General features: G+C 49.1%; 6 protein-coding genes across 6 annotated transcripts; 3 read left to right on the top strand and 3 right to left on the bottom strand.

Moving 5' to 3' along the window:
- Positions 1-1,538: 1,538 nt before the first annotated feature.
- Asppvi_011231 (putative meiosis specific protein Hop1) lies at positions 1,539-4,302 on the bottom strand (the record flags this gene model as incomplete). Its single annotated transcript, XM_043307065.1, has 11 exons — positions 1,539-1,973; positions 2,024-2,217; positions 2,267-2,495; positions 2,541-2,786; positions 2,838-2,914; positions 2,969-3,135; positions 3,184-3,349; positions 3,401-3,680; positions 3,731-3,947; positions 4,007-4,029; positions 4,093-4,302. 11 exons carry the CDS (start codon positions 4,300-4,302, stop codon positions 1,539-1,541), a joined length of 2,244 nt encoding a protein of 747 aa, XP_043163000.1.
- Positions 4,303-7,023: 2,721 nt separating this feature from the next.
- On the top strand, positions 7,024-10,366 carry Asppvi_011230 (F-box/WD repeat-containing protein; the record flags this gene model as incomplete). Its single annotated transcript, XM_043307064.1, has 3 exons — positions 7,024-7,320; positions 7,434-10,184; positions 10,238-10,366. 3 exons carry the CDS (start codon positions 7,024-7,026, stop codon positions 10,364-10,366), a joined length of 3,177 nt encoding a protein of 1,058 aa, XP_043162999.1.
- A 1,033-nt stretch (positions 10,367-11,399) lies between these two features.
- Positions 11,400-12,426, bottom strand: Asppvi_011229 (translation initiation/elongation factor MRX8; the record flags this gene model as incomplete). Its single annotated transcript, XM_043307063.1, has 2 exons — positions 11,400-11,832; positions 11,894-12,426. The coding sequence occupies 2 exons, from the start codon at positions 12,424-12,426 to the stop codon at positions 11,400-11,402; spliced, it is 966 nt and encodes a 321-aa protein (XP_043162998.1).
- Positions 12,427-12,736: 310 nt separating this feature from the next.
- On the top strand, positions 12,737-13,376 carry Asppvi_011228 (putative AP-3 adaptor complex subunit sigma; the record flags this gene model as incomplete). The annotated part of the gene is made up of 2 exons (XM_043307062.1): positions 12,737-12,805; positions 12,888-13,376. 2 exons carry the CDS (start codon positions 12,737-12,739, stop codon positions 13,374-13,376), a joined length of 558 nt encoding a protein of 185 aa, XP_043162997.1.
- A 466-nt stretch (positions 13,377-13,842) lies between these two features.
- Asppvi_011227 (60S ribosomal protein eL8) lies at positions 13,843-15,023 on the top strand (the record flags this gene model as incomplete). Its single annotated transcript, XM_043307061.1, has 4 exons — positions 13,843-13,845; positions 14,115-14,192; positions 14,253-14,762; positions 14,823-15,023. 4 exons carry the CDS (start codon positions 13,843-13,845, stop codon positions 15,021-15,023), a joined length of 792 nt encoding a protein of 263 aa, XP_043162996.1.
- Positions 15,024-15,853: 830 nt separating this feature from the next.
- Positions 15,854-18,803, bottom strand: Asppvi_011226 (putative spindle pole body component; the record flags this gene model as incomplete). The annotated part of the gene is made up of 4 exons (XM_043307060.1): positions 15,854-15,892; positions 15,950-18,377; positions 18,455-18,663; positions 18,744-18,803. The coding sequence occupies 4 exons, from the start codon at positions 18,801-18,803 to the stop codon at positions 15,854-15,856; spliced, it is 2,736 nt and encodes a 911-aa protein (XP_043162995.1).
- Positions 18,804-18,880: the final 77 nt, after the last annotated feature.

The raw sequence follows: 18,880 nt of genomic DNA, 5'->3' as shown, positions 1-18,880 counted from the left end.
AGGCGTGGAAGTGCTGAATGCAGGCGATAGGACCAGTAGACAAATATCTCGCAGAGCACAGAAGCCAGAATCATGGCCTGTGTCATAAAAATATAAATAGCAGATCTACCGAATCCTAACAAATCCGTCGTTCCACCTAAGCCACCGACCACTCTTCCTCAGCGTTCTTTTTTATCTATCTATCTAGTTTCTACAGGCGCCATGCAGCTTTGATAGCCTGAGCACCTGAGCTACGGAGTATTGTCAGTGAGAGAAGCAAGGGATACCACAGTGCAAGAGCCACGAAGACATATCGGAAATTCGGAGTGATACCTAACATGAGCTGCCCCGGAAAATTGGATCGATCCAAGTTCATCAACGTTGCAGATCTCTTTGGCGTTGTTGACACATCACATTCGCGGCACCGTTACTCCGTATGTGTCAGGTACTGTGTCATATACGGGATTCTGGGTCCGGGATTTAAAACCTGTTCCAGCTCTTGACCCCTTTGTTGGGTAGATAAAGAATGAATAAGCTTCAATCAAGTTGCACAGCCTGTATCAAGTCTCAACGCAGGCATCCGTTGGGCTTGGAAATGGGAGCCAGAGCCGCCCTATATCGCTTTGTCTCGTAGACATAGTCTACCAAGGGCTCACCGTTTATCTAATATTATTATTATGGAGGACTGCTCTCAAGCGTCAGGTGTCACAATAGCCAGCTGTGGTAATCGGAAGCAAATCGATCTTTCGACGAGTTGAACACGGAACATCTTGCTTCAGCCAAGTGGTCAAACGAGGCGGGGCTGCAGGAGTCGCAGCTATTATGAAGGATTCTTCCGGGCATAGCTAGCTAGAGATCGTACAGACGAATGCATCATGAAGTCGAATTGATAGCAGCATACCTTGGAAGCGGGACCGCTGTCTTCAACTTGGTATATGGACTCCCGGAAGGAGTACGACTACATTCCTCTTAGATCACAGAATTTCGATGGGCTGATATTTTCATGATCATTTTAATAGATTCTGTATTCTTCCCTGCTGTTACATGCCCTAGCGAATTCGGTAATGGTCGGAAGACAAGGATTGCCATGGTTAGTGTCCGGCTGAGAGTACTACTACGCTGGCTGCTCAAGCTATGTATCAATTATTAGAAGCTGTGATCAAAGGTTCGATACTAGTACATCTATCATGTCAATAATCCACACAAAACATCGTTCAGTTAGCCCCCTACTCTTGCAGTTCTTCATTTTCTCTTCTCTCCTGTTCCTCTTGCTCTTCTCTGACTGCTTTGCTGAACCCTTTCCCCTGTGAATTGAGAGATCCAAGGTCACAAGGCTAGGGGTGACGGTTAGGCCAGGAGCTCTGCGTGCACGAAGGGAACGAGAACGGTTTTTGAAGAAAACATCAACACGGCCAGTTGCTTCGAGGTCGATTCCTGCGGAGCTGTGAGCTTCGGAAAACTGACTTTGGGCACCCATGACTTTTTAATCGCCGGCTTGATCTTGATCACGCAGCGATTTGCACAATATCGTACAGAATAAGAAGATAGCAAGAGCTATCTCAAAGCACCCGTTCGTCCTCGCTCGTTGCTGCGCCAATATCAATCAGCCGAGAGTAATTGCTGATTTTGCGTCTTTTCCTGCTGCTACGTCGAAGTGCGCCATCGCTACTCGATGGGCTATCGGGCCCTTGCTTCTGGGAAGTCATTGAGTCATCAATAGGGGTGTATCTTAACTCGTGAACTCCGCTGAGGTGGGTATCGATGTCTTGTGCCTGCGTGGATGGTTGATTGCTGTTCCTGTCAAGGTCATCGGAGTCGTCATCAATTTCGTAGTTCTGCGGCAATTGCTTTCTCTTGCGCGCACTGTTTTCTTCCGCCGGTTTACCGAGAGACTCTGCTCTCTTCGCAGTTTCCTGGTCTCTTCCCACATTTGCTCCTATAACCGGAGCCTGATCTCGAGAAGCGGGCCCCACCGAGGAGCCAGGTAGAGCATACTACAACAGTCTTAGAACTTGAAATCTGTTCATGGTACGAAGATGCTCACGTGATGCCCAATCTTTGCCATTGGGTTGAATATTTCTTCTTTCATCTTCTGCTGGATTTCTTCCGAGGGCGAGACCTTGAATTTAGGCAAGCCTTTCCTCAGGAATCCCTTTTGTTTGTAACCGGGGGTCGGCTGAAGGATGTTTTGTTTTTTCAGTATATCAGTAATCTGAATAATAGTTTGTCCATTGCAGTCTGCAACTCATCAGTCGAGTTCAAAGTTCTCACCGACGGTTGAACTTACGGAGTTTTTGAGAAAATAATGAAGTGTGACTCGGATAGCCTTCACCCATAATGATCTTAAGGGCTCGTCTCAAGAGCACCAGTGTGGTCATCTCGCTCAGTAACTGGACTTCATTGGGCTCAAGCAGGCACTGGTAGCACGCATGGATATTAGGAATTCTAGGATCGTCCGAGCTGTCAAATCCGTAGCATGCCGCATGCTGGCGTGAATGACAGAAAACACACTCAATCTGCTAGTCTTAGCATTCAGCATCTGCAAAACATGACAAGCTTACCATTGCTGATTCCTCTCCATCCCATCCGCATTGACATCGGACGCTTCGCTGATGCTCGTTGCCCTCGCCGAGAGTCCTCTCTCGTGGCCCAACGTGCTTCTGGATCTCGGCAACTGTTTTCTGTGACAGTATAGACCCGTGGCCTGGATGCGCGTCTCCCTTATTGGCATGGTCAACTGCAGATCTGGGATTGATCGGTTGGGTTGGAACGAGTTCGCTGTCCGGCAGAGGGGATATCCTCTGGGTCTACTTTGGTGAGCTGTAATCTATGCTCATGGTTTCAATCGGACTCCTTACAGGAATCATCATCTGCAACTTCTCTCTTTCAGTGATATCTTTGGCTGCTTCCTGAGATATGTCTGTGGAACGAACCGCTGTTAAAGGTAAGTCTCGCCTGAAGTCATCATGTTTTATATGACACATCTTACATCGGATTTTCAAGTCGTCCTCGTTAATTTTTTCCTCGGCAAGTCCAATGTCCTCAGATCGGCGCACCACGTCTCTATATTCGAGGTCCATGGGCACTTTCGGCGGCATTTCCGATCCCTCTGGGTCGGGACCCGTCCATTTTAGGGACGTCACTTTTAGTCCCACCCTTATGAAGTTAGTCAGGGAAGCAAGTCTGGCCGGAAAAGGCGCCTACGTATGCCATCCGCTATTCATGGTTCCGCAAGATTGGGTCTCCTTTCTCCAGTTCTCATTGAGTGGATATCTGATCATGTCATTCATCGCGCCGGTGAACCCGGGAGGCTCGTATTCTGGGGGACAGTCGTCGGTATAGAATAAGTGGATTCCCAGATTCCTTTTATCTATCAAAGAATTAGCCAGTACGCCTCTTACATAACAGAGGAGGAGAATACTTGGAAGGTTCGGTAGGAAGGTACTGAGTGTAATCAGTCGTCGAACTATCGTCTCTAGACCGACTCTGGCCGTTTGGGCGGACTTCAAATCAGCGACACAGCCCACCGGATTGATCGACAGACTCTCCAGGCGACTGTTCACACCACCAGAACCTCTCGAGTATTTGAAAGTGAAAGTATAGGTCTCCAAGACATTTTCTGGCTTATCTTTGTCAACAAGAATGGTGAATTGAATAGCACCCAGGACATTTCTCTTGAGCGCGTCGAATATGCCGTTTTCCTACTCCCATCAATGGTACGAATATAAATCCACGTAGACAGCAGACGCACCAAGACATCGAGTATCATATTAGCCTTGGGGTCGGAATCACGGACGATGATCTTCAGTGGTTGACCCCTCCTCCCCGTCCCGAACGCGACTTGTGAAAGAGGTCCGGTTCCTCCGGGGCGCAGTTTTCCATCTATAAACTCTCTGTATGATAAAGCATTTTCCCGCTGAGCCTCTTTCAGATCTCGATCGTCGAAGCAGGGGAGCGGTAGAAACTCGCTTTGGGAGGCACAGATCAGGATGTCTGTCAATATGGCAAAAGGCGAGGATAAACTGACCGGAGATAGAACAACGTCCCGAGCTATAAATATCCGATTAACCTTAAGTGGTGGAGATAAAACCAGATTCGGCCAGGCGTACTCACCGAGACGTGCAGCATGATTTGTACCAATTCAAGGCTTTGCTGCTGTTTCAAGGCTGTGCTTTCTTCAACTATCGATCTCGAGATATTCTCCACTTCAGCCTGCCTTTCGGTCTGGGCAGGGACGTCACCTTTCGACATGAGGCCTTGAAGAATAGGAGTTGGTTGTAGTTGGACTGTCGACACAGGCCCAGTAAATTTGATTCGGGCCATTCTGTGCAACTTTATCTGACGGCCCCCCCTACGCACCTGGTTTGAGAACAGAAGAGACAAGGAAATGCGGAGATGATTTCAGGTGGGATTTCGTGCCAGCTGTTAATATGGTTGCAGATAAGATAATTAGAGTTGACCTGAGATCAAGGTCATCGTGACGCGAGGGAAAGACGATGGTCAAGGTTCTGGGGAATTACAGCTGTTTTTTGTAGAGGTACCTCCCCGCACGTCTCAGGCAACGACCCAGCTACAACCTGGCGAGGCCAATCGACACAGGTGGTGGGTGCATAGTCTAGGGGAATAATTAAGAAAGTAAGTCTTTCAAAGTATTTGTGAGTTAAGTTATGTGCTTCAACTAAAAGTGGTATAAATTGAAAGATGGAATCATTGAGCTTGAATCAATGGTAGGGAAGCGGGGATATCGGAGATTCCAGATGCAACAACCACCCGAGTGACGTTCTTCTATATGCCTGTCTACCGGGCCCCTAGGACTTAAGGATAGCCAAGCCTGCGTATGGAGCTATTTTCCTTTTTACTATTTTCTTTTCTCTTTTTTTGTCTTCTGCAGCTTTCCACGTATCTTTCCAGTTTGGCTATCCTTGGAATTTTCTTCCTTAGCGCTCTACGGCATCTCCGTGACGATATGTTTTCCGGAGTCTTGGCGCGCCCTCTCAGAACAATCCGTAGTTTATATACATACTGGAAGGAGTTCCTGCTTTGGCCCTTTGCTGTAAACTCGGAACTATACTGTTCGATTCTCCCGAAGCCCTTCCTATGCCCTCATTTTGGTTCTTTTTGGTAGAGCTATATCTCCAAGCACCACAACTATGAACCAAGCACAAGCATTTCCAGACGATTCGAACGCATTGGAGAATTTCCTCTAGTATCTCTGGGGCCCTTGGTATGTGAACGTCCAATTGGACTCAATGAGGCTGGCTGGATTGGGAACGAGAACAGCTGCGATAGCCTCTGCTTTTGAATTGGGGCACGTTCGCATGCTCCAAACATGCTACCTGGTTCCTGCGCCTGCCTAGAAGGATTACTCCGTACTCGGTATACTGCCCCACCTGAAAAACGCGACAGACATGATTACAGGAAACCAAAACACCATCCCGTCAGGAGCTGTCATCTGGAACGGGAATTTGGATAAGTATATCACATATTTATATTGAACCGAGCAGTGTACGTGATGGTTGAGGTCGGCTTAAAGCGAACCTAAAAAAAGATAGCGTTCCAATTCCTCAATACGCAATGGCAGGCTTACCTTATCTGGTCTGTTCCCCGCAATCCTTAGTTCAACTTCCTGGACTTTGTTATCTGCTTCATGACAAACATGATATAGAATGGTGGAAATCATCGCACCAGCCAAGCTGGGTTCTGCCGATTTAGAGCAGTGTCTCTGGCTACGATAATTTCCCAGATTCTAGTCCCAAAAAGGCCGTTTTTGTCTACCGGAATTCTTCTTTTCACCTGTTTGGAACCTTAAGAATCAGGCCCCAGAACTTCATTCCGCCCCACTATATCACGTGTGGTTCTGTGGTCATGCAGTGGCAATGGCATACATATTTCTAGGGCGAGGTTGATAAGTGATGCGTATGATGGAACAGCTAAATTTCATGTCATAATACTGATCATGGTTGCGAGTGAGATGATGAGATGTAGTTTGTGTGTCCTTGCTGTGTGGGGCAGTATAAGGTGTAGTTTTAGTAGCAAAGGAGTCTAGGTATACATATTTGGAAGTCTTTCTTACTCGAAGTATCGCTGGTATATGACCTACTTTGTTCTCTAGATGTATGAGAGCCGACTAAAAAAATTACTCTGTATGCCTTATAAAGAGAGACTGGAATCCTATCTATTTTATGGTCCCTTTTAGGGAAGTTCTTAAGGTGATTAATCGTTCGTTGGCACTATTTATGTAACTCAGGACGGCAAATTGTGAATCCGTCTTGCCTCGTACCAATCGAGACTTTTTTCCTGATTTCGCCCTCGTCATTTGAAATTCTTCTGGAGATCACTCTACCCCAAATATTGATTGTTTATTTGGTTTATTTCCCTAGTTTTACCCTTGTTAAACCTCTTTTCCTCCCCTTCTTGCTTATTCACCCGATCGTTATCACTTATCATCATACCGATAACCCCCCTTCCATCAACTAGTCTAACTAGTACGTAGGTACCGCTGTGGGTGCCTTAGTCCTTACTAGCCTCGGAGAAGCGCCAAAAAGCCTTGCCAGAGGAGGCACGACCAACCACCTCCCAGTGATGGTCCAGCTCCCTCGATCATTCTCCGCCGCCCAACTGTTCCAACATCTTTCTTGTCAGCTGCAGCATTTCAATCCTTGCAAACACCACCGTTTCACTCCCACTCGTTTCCCCCTCTTTCTTACACGGGAACTCTCTTATGACAACCATGTTCTGAATTATCCTCTCGCTTTCTCATTCAAGGTTTCAGGGCTACAACTCTGTCTCTGCGAGCCTATCGTGCTATCAGACACTGTGCCCTCTCCCACAACTGGCTCATTAACCTCCCCCAAGGCCGGCTGTTTTGCTCTGCACCGCCCAACTCTTCGTGTGGTCCCCATATAAGGTGAATAGAATCAAATTTGTTTACATATACCTTAGAGTTAGGGATCTGACCGTCTATCAGCAAGCCAGGACGCGTCTCTTGCCTCATCGCTCTCCATTTACCTTCCAGCGAACGTTATCAGCAGCAAGAAATTCAACATGGACCAGCTAGATGCCAACAATGACCTTGATCATCGAGCGACCAATAGTACTATTGGTCAATTTTCCTTCGCTCCTGCTACTCGAACCACTGTCGTGACTACCACAACCACGACCACTACCACATTTCCTCCCCTCATCATCAAATCTCCTCGAGCGACGCGGGATCTCGATCCTAAGCTGTATCCCTTGGCCTCTTCTCCCACTCCTACGTCTTTGAGGAACATAAAATTCGAACTCGGCGGGAAAACTGTCGTGTTCAACGAGCCGGAAGATGCAACAGTGGCTATCAAAGAGGTACGGCAGTCCCATATTAGTCCTTCGGAGCGTGATTTCACTCTGTTTCCGGTTCTACTTACATACGTACTACATTACATGCCGCGACCTCTCAGCTAATTTGGTTTTCACAGGTGAACGAGACAAACGACGCGTTGAAAGCCTCGAATGGTATTGTGCAATCCATCACTTCGTACACTACTTCAGATAACGCCCAAAGCTCCCGTCGTCCAGCATCTGCTCGATTATCTAGCCAGCCGTCCAACCCGTCCACCGTGAAACGTCGGCCAGCTTCAGTCATAGATTCCCACCAATCTTCCACAAGGTTACGTCCAGGTAGACTTCCGTCGGAGCCCTCATTTCGTCAGATTCGTTCTCATCTCTCTTCAGCCACATACACGGCTGGCTTGGCGACTCCGGAGACCGAATCCAGCAGTTACAACTTGAGTGACTATGCGATGCCTCGAAGAAGAGTACATAGTGCGGCCATACCCCGCAGAGAGACCTTATTGCGCTCGCCTCTGTCTTCAGAAGTTGAAAGCCAGGAAGTATTGCAGGATCCCGGTGCAGAATCGGTCCTAGGAAAAGAACCAATCCGCGCTAAGGCAGTTATTTGGGAGAGAAATCGACATCTTAGTCGACATAGGGACAGCGCGTCCTCGAGGCCGGCACCCCAACTTGCTACTCCGGCGGTAAATAGTGATGGAGCTGCGGGTGTGAACAGTGCGAGCCAAGGCACTGACTACGACGGCTCGGAAGAGTCGTTTCAGCAGGCACCAACGGAACCTGCGTCGCAGATATCGGCTATTGAAAATCTTGTTGCCCACGACATGTGCTTACCCAGCCCCAGCTTGTCGCCTGTGGCTGCCCTGAATGCGATGAATGTGGATTCCTCATTTGAATCGGCAGAAGACCAAGAGATGGATACGGACTCAAGCCTCGATAATAATGCCTCCCGCCTTTCAAACATACGGCACTTGGACGATCTAAAGAACCATGATTTGTCTCCTTCCAGGTCTGGAAACCTGCCGGGCGCAATGGAAAACCGTCATACTCCGTCTTTGATGGATATACCCAGTGTATTGGACTTTTTTGACTCAGTTCCCGAAGAACTGAAAACTTACCTGATGTATCAGTTTCTGAGGAGGTGCCCCAAGCCGACACTGCATTTTGTGGCCGACGTCGTGAATCCAGCGTTGAAGTGCGATTTCCTCGCGCTTCTTCCTCTGGAGCTTAGCCTCAATATTGTCAAGTATTTCGACGTTCAAACCATGTGTCGTGCAGCACAAGTGTCGAAGAAATGGAGGCATATCGTCAATTCGGATGAGAAGACTTGGAAAGATCTATTTGACAGGGATGGATACGTTCTCACCGATGGTGAGTTGGAACGTGCAATCAAAGAAGGCTGGGGATGGCAGTTTCCGCATGGGGATGACGACTGGGAAAAGGATCTGAGCTCGTCTTCAGTCATAAAATCTGAACCAGATTGCGCCCCTGGGTCCGCTTTCTCTTCCTTGCCAGGAGAATCCGGTGAAAGGGCTCTGTCTGTAAGTCGTCGACCGAAAAGGAAGGCCACTCGCATCTCGGGTCGCAAGTATGCGAAGAGAAAGATCTCCTCTAGTAATACCGATTCCTCGGACTCCTCAGGTTGGAGAAATGGAGTAACCGCAACTGAGGGACCATATGCAGCCGCGAATGCTGCAGCTGCAGCTGTCCCATACCCGGAAATTGGCCTACCGTCCCTCAGGGGTCTTCATTTGTTCAAGTCCCTCTACCAGCGCCACCATTCGATTCATAAAGGCTGGATGAAACCTAGTGTGAAACCGAAACACATTGCCTTTCGCGCTCATGATCGCCACGTAGTTACTTGCCTCCAGTTCGACACCGACAAGGTTCTGACAGGAAGTGACGACACGAACATTAACGTCTACGATACAAAGACGGGCGCCTTAAGAGCTACTCTGGAAGGCCATGAGGGAGGGGTTTGGGCCCTGGAATATCACGGCAACACTCTTGTGTCCGGGTCCACGGACAGGTCGGTGAGAGTTTGGGATATCGAACGGGCAAGATGCACTCAAATTTTCCATGGACATACCTCGACAGTGCGTTGTCTGCAAATTGTTCTACCAGTCCAAGTTGGTAGCAATGCTGACGGCACACCTGAAATGATGCCTAAAGAACCAATCATCATAACTGGTTCCCGCGACTCTAGTTTGCGAGTTTGGAGACTCCCGAAACCAAGTGATCCGGTGTACTACCAGAGTGGACCCCATGCCGATGATGCCGATTGTCCTTATTTCATCCGTGTCCTTACTGGTCATCAGCACTCTGTCCGTGCGATCGCTGCGCACGGTGACACTTTGGTTAGCGGAAGTTACGATTGTACCGTGAGAGTGTGGAAAATATCGACTGGAGAGACTATTCACCGACTTCAGGGCCATACACTCAAAGTGTACAGCGTTGTACTTGACCACAAAAGAAATCGATGTATCAGCGGTTCAATGGACAACACAGTCAAAGTGTGGTCTCTGGATACTGGCTCGATCATTTATAATCTAGAAGGTCATAGTTCACTTGTGGGTCTTCTTGATTTGAAGTGCGACCGTTTGGTCTCCGCGGCTGCAGACTCTACCTTGAGGATCTGGGATCCTGAAACTGGTCAATGCAAGAGCAGGCTGAGCGCGCATACTGGTGCCATTACCTGCTTTCAGCATGATGGCCAGAAGGTGATCTCGGGATCTGATCGGACGTTAAAGATGTGGGATGTGCGGAATGGGGAGTGCGTTCGAGATCTTCTCACGGACCTGAGCGGTGTATGGCAGGTCAAATTCAATGATCGAAGATGCGTTGCCGCAGTACAGCGCGATACTCTAACGTATATTGAGGTAAGCCAAGGAAAGTGTCTCTCAATTTGCTTATCGTCATTAACCATCTTCAGGTCCTCGACTTTGGTGCTTCTCGCGACGGTGTCCCGGAGGATCAGTTGGGGAGACGGATAGTTGTCAACCGATGGGGACAGGAGATCGGTGACAATGCTGACGAAGATTACGATCTATCTGATGGCTGACGCCGTTGATTCAGACTACTGGCTCGTCAGTGCTTCGCCAGCTGGCATGGCTCGAAGCACTTCGGTCACCAGATCATGCCAACTTTTATTCTTTTTCCTGCTCTACTTCCTCTTCCTGTCTGCCTTTCAAGCCATGAAATGTTTAGATACCCTTTATCCACGAACTTGCTGTTTATCGAGAGGCTTTGCATAGCGTGGTCAGCATCCATTGTCATGCTGGGAAATGACGGAAATGGCGTTTTGACTTTCGAAAGCAATGATTTACTAGCCCCAGCTCACTTCATTTACTCTCTTCTATTATATTTCATTCATATCTCTTATTCCATGTTCAAATGTCATTTTTATATGCATTATGATCAACTGATGTTGGGTGAGTTGAACAGATCCGTTTCGATGCACACGGCGATTGACTGTTTTCTCCTGCTTCCCGTCGTGCTTCAGGAGGCGAGAATTTTTGTTCATAGACTCTCTATGACTCTTTTCCACGATCTTCGAAAAGTGAATTGAATTTTTGCATTTATATTCATATGGGGCAGTTGTATACTGTCATGCGACAGAGCTTTTTTGCTGCAAGGGGTAGCCTTACAAAAACGATCAATTTGGGTACACCATCACTGAAGGGATCACCCTTAGAAAATGAGTCGGAAGGGTGTGCTGAAACAAGCTTGAGCGCACTGTCGCAATATCGGCAACCAATTAGACTTGATCAGTAGTATAACGATTTGCCGAGTCTGAGGACAGAATAATACCCGTTGTATTCTGGAGAAATCAGCTGTCGAATTCTCCATTGTCTGGCATACCCAGGAACTAGGTGAAGATCCTGCGCAAGGCAATTCGCAAGATGTAGTTCAATTGACTAGATGTAAGACAAGGAATGGGCCTCACAGAATTGAGTCCTAGAGTTCTGAATTGCACATTGGCAGGTGTGCGATGGCTTGAGCGGTCTATAGAGTATGCGGTTTGATAGCGATTGAGATTCCTCATATTCTCAAGGACGGTCTGAGATCCGAGGAACACACGACGTCTCAATCAATCATGGTGGAGCTGCTGAAGCGCCTCGGACGGACGAGCTGGACGGGATGGACTCAGCCTTCACTTCTATATTGCCATCGAACCCAGCAGCAGATAAGATGGCCCATCGTATGGCACTGATGCCTAGGAATTGCCCCGGTCCAGTAGGTGTTTCTGCACTGCATGTGAGAATTTCACCCAAAGCGCCAGGGCCTTCGACACGACCGTCCGGTTGAACTATTGGCCTGAGATCTTGAAGCAGGTTCCTTAGCGCGGCGACATTGGCCACGGACGCGCCGCTCTTAACCTGCTTTTTTCTCTTTGCTAATACCTTGTCGACTTTTGATAGGATAATCTGGTGGGGGATGGCGTACTCTCGGAATAGCATGAGAATGTCCTCGTCTTTCTTTTTGATCCCGTGAAGGCTGTCAATTAAGATAAAGGCCCGACGAAGCCTACATGTTGCGACTAAGGTCAGTATCAGTTGCCCATCATCAATGCATAAGAGCGACTCACTGGCGCCGTCCCTGAAGGTACTTCAGAATCTCAATACCCCATTCCGTCCTGCTTCCCTTTCCATACCCCGGCATGTCCAAAAGGACAATTTTGGATTCGCCGCCTTTGGTCCCTCCAATCCCGAATGCGTTCATCTCCCGGGTTCTCCCAGGCTTGGATGAAGTCCAGCACATCTCCTTCCCCATTATGGCATTGAGTAACGAGCTTTTCCCGACGTTCGAACGGCCAAGGAAAGCCACTTCGGGTTCGAGCGACGAGAGGGGCGTCGTGCGGAATTTGCTGGCGGACCATAATTTGACTGGAGAATGACGTGACGGAGTAAAGAACTTATCCGCGTAGGAAAGTTGAGATTCATTCGGTATTCGTGTATCCCAGTAGTAAGAGAGGTCGGACGGAGTCAGATCGCGAAGCTGGAGTTTGGGCGCATTTGGAGAATTGGATGGCGCGACAGCTGTTGGTGAATTCTGGCGAGGGAGAGCGGTTGAGAGATTCCTGCGCATACAGGCCGTACAGACATAGAGCTTGGTCTTCATTATGAAGTATGATTTTTGACTGTAAGGTGAGATTCAGCTTGCAGAAAAGTATCTGAGCTAGAACATCATGCCGTCGAATGAGAAAGTGATCCGAGCGGGATCCAAGGGAAGTCTCCGCTGATCTGGGCCCCGCCGCGTCAGTGCGATAAGCAAGCTCCGGGGTTCCAGAGACCCAACTCTACGTCAATTCTGTTCTGATCACCAAGCTGAAGATATTTGACTATTGTGCGCATATAATAGTTGCCATTCACACTGTTCTGGTTTCTAGTCCCCCAAGAGAGCAGAAGATAGCTTTCGTGTTGCGCCCAACATGATCAACGCCGTCCTCGTCTTCAACAACAACGGGCAACCGCGCCTCACTAAATTCTATACACAAATCGTGAGTGGCCTGGACGTCACGGTTCTTGGTGGGCTCGATTGAAAATGAACTTTACTGATATAGGCGTCTGCATCGCTGTTAGGATACGCAAACGAAACAGTCACTGATTGCCCAGATCTACGATCTGGTGGCACAGCGTCCGCCGAGTGCCTGCAACTTCCTACCACTGCCCCCATTGCTTTCGCAAGGCGCGCGTTCAAGCGCAGCCAATGGTCCTTCTGATGCTCCTACGCAAGTCACCTACCGCACCTATGCCACCTTGTCATTCATCATGATATCCACGTCCACCGAGTCACCGCTTGCGCTCATCGATCTAATACAAGTTTTCGTGGAAGCCCTGGATCGGATCTTTGAGAACGTTTGCGAGTTGGATCTTATCTTCGGGTTCGAGACAATGCACGCAGTTCTCAGTGAGATGATTGTCGGTGGTGTCGTGGTCGAAACCAATATCGACAAGATTGTTGCAGGCGTGCGAGAACAGGAAGGCAATCTAGGTAAAAAGAAGGCTATACAAGCAGCCAGCTCCGGCCTTGGGCGAGGAGGGCTCTCAGGGCTTGGTGCTTGGCGTTGAATATCATGATTCCCATACTTGTTTGCTCGAGTGCTATAGGGCGCCAGGCAAATTGATTGCATCTACGGATACGGCGTCTGGCTTGAAATTCGCATTATGTACATATGATGGCTATGAGATGATTTTGAGTGTCCCGAAACATAGATAATTGGGAACAATATTCGACTCTATACCTTGGAAGGACTCGTTCACACTTCACTAGGTTAATCAATAGTTATTGCCTTAGGGTGCAGGTATTAATTCAGGCAGCAATCGAGCTTCGAAAAAACCCGAAGGGTTAACCCTAAGTCACGTGATCAGATCCAGCAGCAGAACTCGGCCCGCGGTTTTTCCGCACTAGCGCGACCCACAAACGCAACGGCGGCTTTTCTTCTCGATGATCAAAAAAGAGCTTCAACTTTTCTTTCTCTCTTCCCTTGTCTGTCAATCCCGTCACCCAGCACCGTTGCGGAACTCAGTCGACAAAATGGTAAGCCCTTGATATCCAATTCGAATCTATCCTAGTAGAGCTGTCGATCATTTGCGACATGTCGTGAGACAAGAAATTGTCTACCTCATTTCGCGAGGGTCGAGGCATATTCCGTTGGTCGCACAATTCTCTCTTGGGATGCGTGCACCGGCGATGATTTGGCTGGAGTCACAGAAGTTGTCTTTGGACCCTTTCTTGTGTTCTCTCTAGAGTTCAAGAAGATACAGCAATTGGTGGACAACTCGCTGATCTTCTTTTCTCAATGACAGCCTCCTAAGTCCGGAAAGAAGGCCGCCCCTCTCCCCTACCCCCAGGGCAAGGCTGGCGCTACCAAGAAGGGTGCTAAGGTATGCAGTCATTTTCCCAGACTTTTGAAAAGAATTGCTCTTGCTAACAATTTCAATTAGAACCCTCTCATCGAGCGCCGCCCCCGCAACTTCGGTATTGGCCAGGACGTCCAGCCCAAGCGCAACCTCTCCCGCTTCGTCAAGTGGCCCGAGTATGTCCGTCTTCAGCGCCAGAAGAAGATCCTCAACCTCCGCCTGAAGGTCCCCCCCGCTATTGCTCAGTTCCAGAACACTCTGGACCGCAACACCGCTGCCCAGACCTTCAAGCTCCTCAACAAGTACCGCCCTGAGACCAAGGCCGAGAAGAAGGAGCGTCTCCACGCCGAGGCTACCGCTGTTGCCGAGGGCAAGAAGAAGGAGGATGTCTCCAAGAAGCCCTACAACGTCAAGTACGGTCTCAACCACGTCGTCGGCCTCGTCGAGAACAAGAAGGCTTCCCTTGTTCTGATTGCCCACGACGTCGACCCCATTGAGCTGGTTGTCTTCCTTCCCGCTCTCTGCCGCAAGATGGGTGTCCCCTATGCCATTGTCAAGGGCAAGGCTCGTCTCGGTACCGTTGTCCACAAGAAGGTAAGATAAACTCATCCCATTATTTTCATCTTGCAACATGCCCTAACGTCACACTATCAGACCGCCGCTGTCCTTGCTCTCACCGAGGTTCGCTCCGAGGACAAGACTGAGTTCTCCAAGCTCCTCTCCACCATCAAGGAGGGCTACACCGACAAGTACGAGGAGTCCCGCCGCCACTGGGGTGGTGGTATCATGGGCTCCAAGGCCGTTGCCCGCATGGAGAAGAAGCGCAAGGCTGCTGAGGCTGCCGTCAGAGTTTAAAGCCTGATCAGTTTGATTGACGGGTTTTTCCGGACGACATTATGACTTCGCGGTCCTTTCCTTTTTATTCTCTCCACAGGGAATGGATGTAATCAAAAGTTGAAACACTTTGGGAAATGGGAATGGTGTTCTGAGGCTCATATTGACTTGTTGACGGCATTTTAGCTTAGATGGGTGGAGCACTTCGGCACCCTCTCAATTCCAATCCATATTGATGGCCCACCTTGTTTTCTTTTTTTATGTACACCTCGCAGATACCCATGAATGCATTTTCAGACATCAATTAGCACACCATGCGTAGAGCATAATTGAGGTTGAGCATTCATGCATGTGATATCTGTCTGCAAAGTAGAACAAGGCTTAAGCTACCTGGTGTTGCTAGCCTGTAGCATATCTGTTGTGGGGTAGACTTTATTCCAATGCTGTACAACATTCTTCCCTTCGAGTCAGTTGAAGAAATAAAGACCCTAGACTTCTGGATTCATAACCCTCCGTGTGCCCATTAATTTTCCATGTATACCTAATGTCCAACGACCGTATCCATAAAATACAATCCGCGCGCAAGCATGCTTCAAATTTATACATCAAAGGCATGACAATAGAAGAAGCAGACCCCGCCAAATGCAATCAAGTGATTGTTTCCCTAGCACCACAGCTGATCCCAAACAAGCGGCTGAAAGACGTGCAAGGGGAGAAACGACCTCGAAAATGAAAATGAGAAGGAAGAACGCCGGGTATTGGCCAGTACCAAGGTCAAGAAGCCTGCTGTCATAAGAAAGAAGAGAAATCATGTCATGGGTTACAGAATCGAAAAATAATTCATGGAGCCGTTAGCGTTGCGCAGGGGCACGCGACAGACCTTGTCTTGCCTAGCAATATCGATCAGTGATAGATTCAGAATTGAACAGAGCTGATTAAAGACGTACCTTCATTTGTTCAATCCGTGCCTTGAGTTGGCTGGTGACTTCTGCGGCTCTCTTCCAATTCTCCGCGGGTTCTGAGCTCCTCACCGGTTGCTCCTCTCCAGAAGCACTACCAGAGCCTGGTATGGACGACCTTGTTGGACTCCCCATCCCGGAGTAGTTGGTTCCAAAGGAAGGGCTGAGTTTCCGTCGACCCAGGCCTCCATCTCTGCTACCGCGTCCTGGTGACTCCAGATCGGTGTTTTCTTTCTCCTCACTTGGACTGGCAGATACGTAGCTCCGAGGTCGCCCACCATCAAAACGACTTCCCATGTGGAGGCCGGTTCTGGGAACGGCACCATAGCCGTTGATACCTGTTTCATGGTATATCGACGTCTCCGGTACTGGCAAATTCATATTATCCGAAAAGCCGTTGGGAGGACTCTGAGCGCTGGCCCGGAGAGCTCTGGCCAATTCTCGCTTTAAACGATCAATTTCCCTCTGCTGCTTCTGAACCGTCTGCTCAGCCGCCTCTGCATCACTCCTGGCTCGAACCAACTGCGTTTCCTTGGCTTTGATACTTAGAACATCCCTTGTATGATCCTCAATGAGTTGTGCATTTTGATCTTGGAGCTCTGTCACTTGCGAGTTGAGTCGAGTTCTTTCAGACTTCAAGTCCTCAATCATTCGAAGGAACCTTTCTCTTTCAAGGCGCAATTCGTCGAGTTCAGCCCTTTCGATGGTAGAAATCCCGCTCACTTGGGGTGGCGCAGCTGGAGCTGGAGCTGGTTCAGGAGCAGCTGATGGCTTGGTTATGGGACGGCCAGCAAGCCCCCTTCCAAGACCGAATTTCGGTGCAGCTGGCGCTGGAGGCTGTTCTTCCGAAGGGGGCGAGATGACCCGACGCTGTGGGGATGCAAGGCCACCAGGACCACCAAGCTTTCTTTGAAGCTTGAGTCCAGCGCCTGGAGTGGGAAGTCCACCAGGCTTGGGAACCCCACCCAACTTCGACGGGATAGACCTTGTAGTGGGTTTTGGAGGGGAAAGGGTCGGTGCAGGCTCCTCTGGTGGAGGCGCCGCAGCAGCTGGAGCAGGCTTCTTCATTCCCAGAGCTGGCTTTTTCGCTCCAACAACCTTCTTGCCAGCGGCAGGCACGACCTTTGGCGGCCCAACGATAGGCTTCGGTCTGTCTTTCGCTTTTACCTCGGCGGTCTCATAAAATTCCTTGATCTTTGTCTTCCTGATATCATCGAGTCCGTCCAGGTAAGGGGTCATCGCACGCTCGCCCATGATCTTCATCAAGGTACCCAAAATTTCAGCTCCTCCTGCACGGTTGACTTCGGTAGACTCAGTCAGCAATTTCGTGGCGGCATCGGCAATGGATTTCACTTCAGCTTTCGACGGAACGTCTCTAGTAGTTCGAAGGCAGCGAATCAGGAATTTCAGGGTTTCCTGCTTCACCTGTGGGTTCTTGTGTTTCAGAAATTCTAAAATTTCCTCTAGACAATCCGATAGATTTGTCGATGCAAAGACCGCATCCAAAGCTTGTCCCAGTGCATCTACGACGGTCTGCTTTTTCTCTTTCAATCGTTCCATGATAGGCGGCATGATCGTGGATCGGTGTTTCGCGAAGCCACCCCGAAGACCTTTTGCGAGGAGATCGATACAGTTGGCGGCGACCGTCACGACTGCGACGTTTGCGTCTTTCATCGATTTTGCAAGACCTCGAACAATATCGTCAAACGGCCCGTCCTTGATTCGCGGAACGTTCAGTGCAGTATACAGAGCGTCCAGCGCCTCCTTCCTGTCTTTCCACTTCGATGATGCCAGCTGCTCATTAAAGTCCTTTGGTATTTTGGGGAAGACGTCGACTGGCTCAGCGAGATCGAATGCATCTACCTCGCCATCATCTTCATCTGCGTAGACCTCTCCAGCTTCCCCGTCACCATCACCGACTTCTGGAGCAGCACTGGCTGCAGCCATCGCATCCTGTTGTGCTTTTGTCAACCTCTCTTGCTTTGGCGCCGGTTCTTGCTTGACGCTTTCGAACAGCTTTTCGAGATCCTGTTGCTGGACAGGTTTAAGCTCTCCCCAGAACAGCGGTTTGATAGCCTCTTTCAACCATCGATACAGTTCGACTGTGAGATTCTGCGCTTCCGCACGAACATTTTTATCTGCGTGGCCGAATACTTTGGGTAAGGCCTTCAGGACTGGTTTAGGATCGACAATCTTGCAGCCGAAGTTGTGATAGATGGCTTTCAATCCGCTTAATGCTGCTGCAATCACCTTGGGTACTTTGTGCGACAAGATAGGGACTATTTCCTCAATAACCGGATCTGCCTTATCTAATTCGACACAGAGTAGAAGGGCTTCAAGGGCATTTGTTTTGGCCGCCGGTCTGGTTGAGGGAAGTCCTTTTTCCACAATAGGACCTATCGTGTATCCGCGAGTTCTGCGCAAACCCCTGTCAGCTATACCCAAGGTCGAACCGGAGTGAAATGTCAGGCACTGTTCTAAGGGTAGACCTACCGTGTACAAGCCTGAACACCCCCGTATTTGAGAAAAGAGCAATATGATGCAAGGCCTTCTTGTTGAGCAGCTACATTGGAATCTGACACTGCCCCTTTCCAGAGACCAGGATCTTGTAGAAATGGTACAAAAACTGGATCCGACTCGTCGGGTGTCTTTTCAAACTGTTGCTTGGCATCTTCATACCCTTCCTTTCGCACTTTCCAATTCTAGAGATATTCGGAAGATTGTCAGCGTTTTGTGTCATCGATGGAATTTGACCGAAGACATCGAGTAGAGGGGCTTTAACCTTGTGAGAGAACCGGTCAGGCAACGGTAATGAAGAAAAGTCCTCCTCCCCCTCGGCCATGATGACAGATTATATGCGTGGGCGATGTTACTGGCGAGAAGGCGCACTAGAACTGAGAAGCGAGTACAGTTAGCTTC

Source organism: Aspergillus pseudoviridinutans, assembly GCF_018340605.1.
Source record: "Aspergillus pseudoviridinutans IFM 55266 DNA, scaffold_9, whole genome shotgun sequence".
Taxonomy (NCBI): Eukaryota; Fungi; Ascomycota; class Eurotiomycetes; order Eurotiales; family Aspergillaceae; genus Aspergillus; species Aspergillus pseudoviridinutans.
The sequence above is the reverse complement of the archived record's forward strand: the minus strand, read 5'-3'. Positions and strand labels throughout refer to the sequence as shown.